The sequence below is a fragment of the Quercus suber genome, unplaced genomic scaffold (assembly GCF_002906115.3).
Source record: "Quercus suber isolate HL8 unplaced genomic scaffold, Cork oak 2.0 scaffold_348, whole genome shotgun sequence".
Taxonomy (NCBI): Eukaryota; Viridiplantae; Streptophyta; class Magnoliopsida; order Fagales; family Fagaceae; genus Quercus; species Quercus suber.
The window spans coordinates 321,705-329,696 of record NW_027069800.1 but is presented as its reverse complement, the minus strand read 5'-3'; the positions used below and the strand labels follow the sequence as shown (position 1 = coordinate 329,696).

Here is a 7,992-nt window from a genome sequence, read left to right as displayed (position 1 = left end):
TTGCTGCCGTTGGAATGTGTGTGTGTGCGCGCAGAGTTTAGGGCCATAGTTGGGGAGATGAGCATTATGACTTATGAGTCTATTTCTTACTGGACAATTGCATGATCTTAGATAAAAGCTGAAGCACATCTTCCAGTTGTGTTTGAATATTTGATCTTTAATGGCCGGCGTTAAGTTACCTGGAAAACTACTCTGGCTACCAGCAAGCATGATCTCATTTCTGCCTTTTATGTGTGTCTTTCATGTAGGCATACTACTTGAACCTCATGGAAATGTCCCTTCTACTGACCATGTATATCAATTGAAGCACTGAGTCATTTTATGTGAAGCCTTTGACCTAACTCTCAAAAGTAATCCCAATACCCATTAGAATATGATCAAATGTGATTTCATGTATAATACTACTGCTGTTATGATATTTGAAGAATATGCTCCCTACTTTAAGTAGTCGTGAATGGTTGATTGCTAGATTTCCTTCTTTTGTTAACCTCATTATTATCCCATCAAAAATAAATAAATAATAAAAACCTCACTATTATGTCAAATGGGCTTTAAGGGAGAGCTACCTTGTGGGGTGATTGTTCTGCAATCTCTCTTTACTAGAAGACTTCGAAGATAAAATTTTCTGAATTAAAAACATAACAGATGAGCGGAATTAGATACAATACCAACGTTTTTCTTTTACAATTTGTGTTTTTTTCTTTTTTCTTTTTCGGTTTTTTGTTTCCCATGTGTTTGAGATTCCATTAAAAAGAAGGAAAAAAAAAATCTAAACGCAACAGAAAGAATTGAGAAACTTTCTTTTTTGTTTCAGAAAAGAAAGAAAAGAAACGAAACGAAATGGTCTTTTAAGGGTAAACTACATATGTTAATTTGGTCTTTATTTTTTTAATTGTGTCAATTTAGTCCCTAACATTTAAGTGTCATGTCATTTTGATCCTTGATCCTTGCCGTTATCCATCGCATAAAAAAGTTTGATATATCTAACAGAATAATATAAAATTTATTTACTAGCCTCATCAACTACCAATTGTACAACCACTTCATATAAAAGGTAAATAAAATAAATAAATAAAAACTAAAATACCTAACACTCTCTCGTTAGAATCTCTACCTCACCCTCATTATCACTCTCACACTCCCTAACTCTCTCGGCGAAAACTGAAGTTGCAGACTACAAGGTCGAGCCGCAAGAGTCAGTGGTGAGGTCTTTCTCTCCTATCTATGGCTGAAGGTTTGGTTCCCCATACAGTGGAAATTAGATATGGGTTTTGTAGCAGAGAACAGCGTAAATTTTACTGCGATTTGGTGAAACCCTAAGATTGAAAATTAGATCTGGGCCTTGTAGAAGAGAAGAACGCAGATTTCACTGCAATCCTGTGACCACCGCAATGTCAAAGAAATAGAAGGGTCTGTCTACAGATTTTTAACACAAACAAATAAAATAAAATAAAGAGAGTGAAAAGTTCAATCCAAAATAGTCTACTATCACCGTAACATCAAATTTTGATTATTGTTTTTTATGTACGGCACCGAAATTTGTAAAACAATCCAAAATCTTAATTTTTGGCTCTGGGGGAAACATTAATTATTTTCACTGTGTTGAATATGCTAGAGATTAATGGGAATGGCGAGTTTGGGTTGTGAATTTTGATGGCTTCATCACAGTCAGCAATGCTACCAGGTTGTCAAAAAAATTTTTATAGGACGTGGCTGTACAATTGGTAGATGATGTGACAGATAATTTTTTTTTATTATTCTATTTGACATGTCATGCTTTTTCATCCAAAAGATAACGCAAAAAACAAAATAACACGACAGTAAAAAGTTAGGAACTAAATTGACACAATTAAATGTTAGGGACCAAACGGCAAAAAACAAAATAACACGACACTAAAAAGTTAGGAACTAAATTGACACAATTAAATGTTAGGGACCAAACGGCAAAAAACAAAATAACACGACACTAAAAAGTTAGGAACTAAATTGACACAATTAAATGTTAGGGACCAAATTGACATATTGTGTAAAAAATAGGGACTTTTTATATAGTTTACCCTTTCTTTTTAATGTATTGGAATTAATGTATTGGAAATTTATGAAGGAATGAATGACAAAGAGAGCTATCTCAAAAAGAAAAAGAAAAAACACACGAGAAATAATTTATTGACAATTAAGCTTTGTATTTTTAACTTTTTTTGAAAAAATGAATTGTAAAAATGAATTTTCGTTTTTATCTGAATTCCTATATGGAAATGAAAAACATCTCCCAACACTAGGAATGGTAATCTATAGCGAAATTTAATTCCTCAAAATCTTTTCGTCCAAACAAGTTAAACAGGAGGTTGGTTCGTATGGCTTTGATTAATCCATCATCAATTCGCGAGTTGATTTCATTGGGGAAAAAAAAAATATATATATATAATTCAAAAGGGAATCCGAAAATCGTGTGTGCCTTTGAGATAGGAAATATTGACCCGTAACGCCCAAGTAACAAAGGCAAAGTACAAGGGGTTTCTTGGAAAGGACCAATAGCTCCAAATCTACCACAGCTGAGCGGCTACCAATGCTTACGATGACTCAGTCAACAAAAATCCAAATTGGAAGGCCCAATTTACAGCCCAAGACTGCAAAAGGGTCCAACACATCATAATTGATCCCAAGAAGGTAAGATTTGGTATAAAGGAGAGAGAAGACCCGAAATGTGGCTGTCTACTAAACCTTTTGGGGTGATATATTTGCAAGGAAAAAACCCTCACACCAAAACGGTTAAGGGCAAGTTAGCCACAATGTGCATGTTAATTGTTAAGTACATGTACACACATATTTGAACTAATTGCCACAAACAAGTTCGCCTCCATAAGCATTCATTATCCTTAACCACTCATTTTTTATTTACAAAGTCAACCTATGAATTTGGCCATAACCTATCTTCCATATTCTATCATATTCACATTTAAAATAAAGAAACACTTTTCTTCCATTAACTACCAAAATACAAATCATTATCTAAGGGCTTTTGAATTCAACATGGATGAAGAGGCACTAAGAGTGTGTTTGTTTGGGTGTGAAATGAAGCGGATAGAAAACTTTGAAGAGAAAATGGGAAGAAAATATTTTTTGGAATGTGTTTGGTTGGGTGGAGAGAATAAAAATAAATTGTGAGGCCTGGGTATTTTCTCTCCAGGCCAACCAAAAAGTTCTCTCCCCAAAATGGGGAAAAAATTGAAGAGAGAAAATGAGGCTGTTTAATGGATGAAAATGTCCATGTGTACTTGCACATGGGCAATTCATCTAGTTCATTTCTTCTTCTTCTTCTTTTTTGTGCTTTCCTGGGCACATTGCCTCTTCCTTATTCTTTTTTTTTTTCTTGGACATTGCTTCTTCTTTTTTTCTTTTTTTTTTTTTTATTTCCTAGGCTATGGGTGTGATAGTTGTTTTGTTTTTTTTTTTTTTTTAACTAGACATGATTTTTTTTTTTGTGACATGATTTTTATTTTTTAACAAATTAGGTGATTACCTTTTTTTTTTTCGCTTTTTTGTATTAATTGGCCATCATTTTTTAAAAATGGTATATGAGTAAATTTATACAAAATCAATTTTTTCATCCCTCCACTTTTTCACTCTCAACCAAACAAAATGAGAGAAATCAAAATATTTTATATTCTCTCACCATTTTCTATCCTTCCACTTTTCCACCCTTCCAACCACTTCCAAACCACAAACCCTAAAGGAAAAACAACCTCTAAGTTTTCTTACAAAAAGGAGATCTAATTAGCTTAGTGGCATCATCTCAATTCTCAACCATAACCAATAAGTTGGACAGTTGTATCCTTATATATTTAACAACATTCTATTGCCAAAAACCCAAGAAAAAACTTAAAATTCATGATCCTCGCGACATGCACAGTCGGTTCTCTATCTCTCCCACTAATCTCCCTTTTCCATGGGTTCTCCCTTGAAGTACAATGCTCATTTTGCTTATTATCATGTGTTTAACTATTTGGACTTTGGGCTTTAAAGTTTGTGCACAGGCTAGTAGCGGTAGAATAGGACCAAAGGCCCATTAGTGCTAAGCTCGGTTGTCCACCTCTTTTTACTGCCCAAACTAGTGGTTATCTACATTGTTGTGAGTATAAAAAGTTTCCAGGATACTCTCACCCTCAAGGGAAAAAAAAGATATCTACAAAAAGTTTCAATTACAATTAGTAACTTAAAAATAGTTGATACATCCTTACAAATTTTCTTTCATTAGTATGTAACTTGAAAATAATTCCAATATTCAAAATTTTGCCATTTGCACATGTTAAGTGAGAGTTGAAATATCAAGAGGGATTTTATAATATCTATAAGTAATCGGAATGTTTAAAAGAAACAAACATCTCTGAGCATACATCGTCAACACCCAATAGCATTAAGCAACAAAATTAACAACTAATATTAGAAAACTTGGGTCTAAATATTAATTTTTTACTTATTAATAGCCACTCACCAAGTTTTATTTTTTCGTAAAATTGTGTATAGAATTTCAAGTTTCAAACTTTCGATCATAAAAGTTCTACAAAATGAAAAAAAAAATTGTAACAATAAATAGATTCACTTTTGCTCTGATAATAATTCTACGCGATTACTCTTCTTTTTTTTCTTTTTCTTTTTTCTTTTTTAACTCTGTTAGAAAATAATACTAAAACAACATAACGAGTACTAAAAAATTAAAACAAAAAATTCTTCTACTTTCTCTTCCGAGCTAAAGAGAACAATTACTGTGACATAAAAGTAAAAATCTACTCTCTTAAATTTGTACGTTTGAGTGTATTCTAATGTCCGACATACCTGGCAGATGTTCCATTAAAGAGCGCATCAAAGCTCAGCTGCCGACCATTCAAGAAGAATCAGCACACGGTTGTTACTCTCAGTCTCACGAAATTGAAGATTGGCTATCAGAAACATTATTGAGTCCAACAGCAACAAGAACTGAACGAATAGCAGCGACAACCCCACAACATTNGAGTTACGTTATTTTATAATGAAAAAAAAAAAAATATATATATATATATATAATGAATTGTTGTTCAAGGTGTTTCGGAGTTACATTATTTTATAATGAAAAAATATATATATTATTAATAAAAAAATCTATATAAACTATTAAAGGTTTTAAAGAAGTTATAGGGACTAAGTTTGAGCATTTCTACTGTTGAAAAAGTGAACCCACACAAATTATAAGTACATATTTCAACAATATGTAATCTTTAAGCCCAAATAATGATAATAATAATAATAATAATAAGTTCAATCATTTATAAAATATAATAAGAGTAATAATATGAAAAAAGAAAATTGATGTTAATATTAGTTTTTTTTTTTTTTATTAAAAAGGTAAAATACTTTTATTAAAAGAATAACTAAATACATGTAAAGGAGGGTCTGGGGCTCTCATAGACTTAACAGCTAGCCTAGCTCAACGAATAGCAGCGACAACCCCACAACATTCATTCAAGATTCCCAAGAAAACGATGCTGGGAAAAACCAGAACACAGAAAAAGTCCTACCACCCACTCGGCGTGAGGAGCAGCACCACCATCAACTCCATGGCCATCTCTGACTCTGTGTACAACCACCATAATCAATCACATTTGGTTCGATATTCCTCAGACAGACCCTTAACGCAGTGTGATTCCTCTGAAGGCTGTCCTTTGTGTGTTTGGAGCGTGGGGTCTCTCATGGCTGTTTTGCCAGATTCTCCATCACCCATTTGCAGTGGTTACTCCAGCCCACGAGACTCAAGAAACCAGGTATTCTTGCAAGAAAAAAGAAAAAAAAAAAAAAAAAGAGTAAGAGTCAAGTGACTGTTTGACCTTGTGGGAAAGTTTCATTTTCTTTGATTGATTTCTCTGTTTCTTGTTTTGTATATGTATGGATTCTTTAAAAAATTGATCAAATATGCCTACAGTATTGCTTTGATGAACCGTTTTCAATCTTGCTACATTGATTTCTTGACATTTTCTTATTTAAAATTTCTCTCTTTTTTTTTTTTTTTTTAATGAATTATTGATTAGAAAATGCATGCCTTGCCTCGTGCTTTTGAGCTCTTTCATATATCCAGTGCTCTCTCTCTCTCTCTCTCACACACACACACAGACATTTTTTTTGGATTAAGCTTGATGATGAGAATCTGTTTTAATTCTCAGAGCTCTGACGTTGTGTCCTTTGATAGCAAGAGAGTTACTACTAGTACTGAAATAGATAAATGGATGGATAATAGCCGAACTCATCTTCAACGCCCCAACTTGGTGAAAGGTTATACTCTCTCTCTCTCTCTCTCTCTCTCTCTCTCTCTCTCTCTCTCTCTCTGTTTTGTCTTTAACTTGTTCTTCTTCCGTGCATCAAAATATTGTAAACTCCTTCATTTTCTTGTTTGATGCAAAAAAAAAAAAAAAAAAAATAGCAGTTGAAAGTGTTGTTAATATAAGAAACTTTTTTTACAGCCGGTGATCATGAACTTTCCAACCAGACTTTACCTCCAGTGGAAGAGGAGAGTGAAGTTCCTGAAGAGCTGAGCAATGTAGCATGTGGTAATAGCATACATGGAGCCTCTGAGGCTGATAACCTGAACAATATTGAACAGAAAAGTTTGCTGACTCGCCTGAAACCTTACCATGCATTTTTAGATGATGTCAAGAGGCACAAGATTGATGCTGAGATAGAGGCATGGAAGAAAGCTAAATACCTCAAACTCATGAGCAAGTAAGAAAACACATCCTCTCTTATTCAAATATTTAACAGAGACTTTAATTAAGCATGTTTTGGCAGGCTGGAAAGGAAGGAAGAAGATATAAATGATTGGGAATTCGAGAAGACCAAGAAGGCCAAGGAAGAGATGAAGCAATTTGAGGTGTGGAAAAATATTTGTTTAATGTACTTTCTTGATAAGCACTTTAAATTTTGACATGATTTGAGTGCTATTACATAAAAATAAATAAATAGTGAAAGCCTAAGCCCGAATATGGCTAATGGGATTTATTATTTGTTTTAAGGGTTGTGTACAACACCTCACTCACATGTGAGTACACCTCTCAAATGTGGAACTCAACTTTATGTAAGAGGGGCATCGTATGTAACTATACACAAAGAGATCGCCTCATAAGGGCATCCGCATCAGGCATTGTAAATGCCATATGTAGAGGCTATTTAGCATTTTTCCCTCAAAAACCCCCCACATCAGGAATGCTATAAACCAAGTATTGTAAAATTTTTTACAATACTGCTACAGTGCAATTCTACCTTTAAAATTGCACTGTAGCAGTATTCTAAACAAAAAAATAGTATTTTATTCTCTCAGACACTTCTCTCTCTCTCTCTCTCTCTCTCTCTCTCTCTCTCTCTCATTTTTCTATACATTCTCGGCGTGGTCACGTTCTGTTCTCTCCTCTCCTCAAACCCGCAACCCTCGTGTGGTGGTGGTAGCGACAGAGGTAGGCGTGGTCTACGTCGGCGATTGATGGTGGCGGCGTGGCGACATGGCGCGGTGGAGATCGGTGTGGCGGCGCGGTTGAGGTGGAGATTGGCAAGGTGGGTTTGGGTGGGTTCCAATGGGGTTTTTTTTTGTGGTTGTCTGGGTTTGTGGAGATCGGCGTGTCTGGGTTTGTGGAGTTTGTGGAGATCGGCACGTCTGGGTTTGTGGAGATCGGGTGGGTCGTGACTGGGTTGGTTTGGATTCGGATTGGTTAGTTTAGGTTGGTTTGGTGGAAGTGTGGTGATTAATGATGGTGGAGCCGTGGAGATGGGGGTTGCCGTGGGTGGTGAATGTGTAGGTTTACTGGTATGGGTTTGGGTTTGCTGTCATGGGTGTGGGTTTGGGTTTGCCGTGGTGATTGATGATGGTGTGGGTCTGGGTTTGCCGTCATGGGGCTTTTTTTTTTTTTTTTTGTGGTGGTGTTGATGGTCGAAAAGGGTGGTGTTGAANCAAAAAAAAAAAAAAAAAACTAGGTA

The 7,992-nt window shown here is 35.0% G+C and overlaps 1 protein-coding gene across 1 annotated transcript; it reads left to right on the top strand.

Moving 5' to 3' along the window:
- Nucleotides 1–5,448: 5,448 nt before the first annotated feature.
- On the top strand, nucleotides 5,449–7,004 carry LOC111994393 (uncharacterized). Its single transcript, XM_065759978.1, has 4 exons — nucleotides 5,449–5,795; nucleotides 6,192–6,300; nucleotides 6,489–6,747; nucleotides 6,814–7,004. The coding sequence occupies exons 1-4, from the start codon at nucleotides 5,517–5,519 to the stop codon at nucleotides 6,947–6,949; spliced, it is 783 nt and encodes a 260-aa protein (XP_065616050.1). The 5' UTR covers nucleotides 5,449–5,516; the 3' UTR covers nucleotides 6,950–7,004.
- Nucleotides 7,005–7,992: the final 988 nt, after the last annotated feature.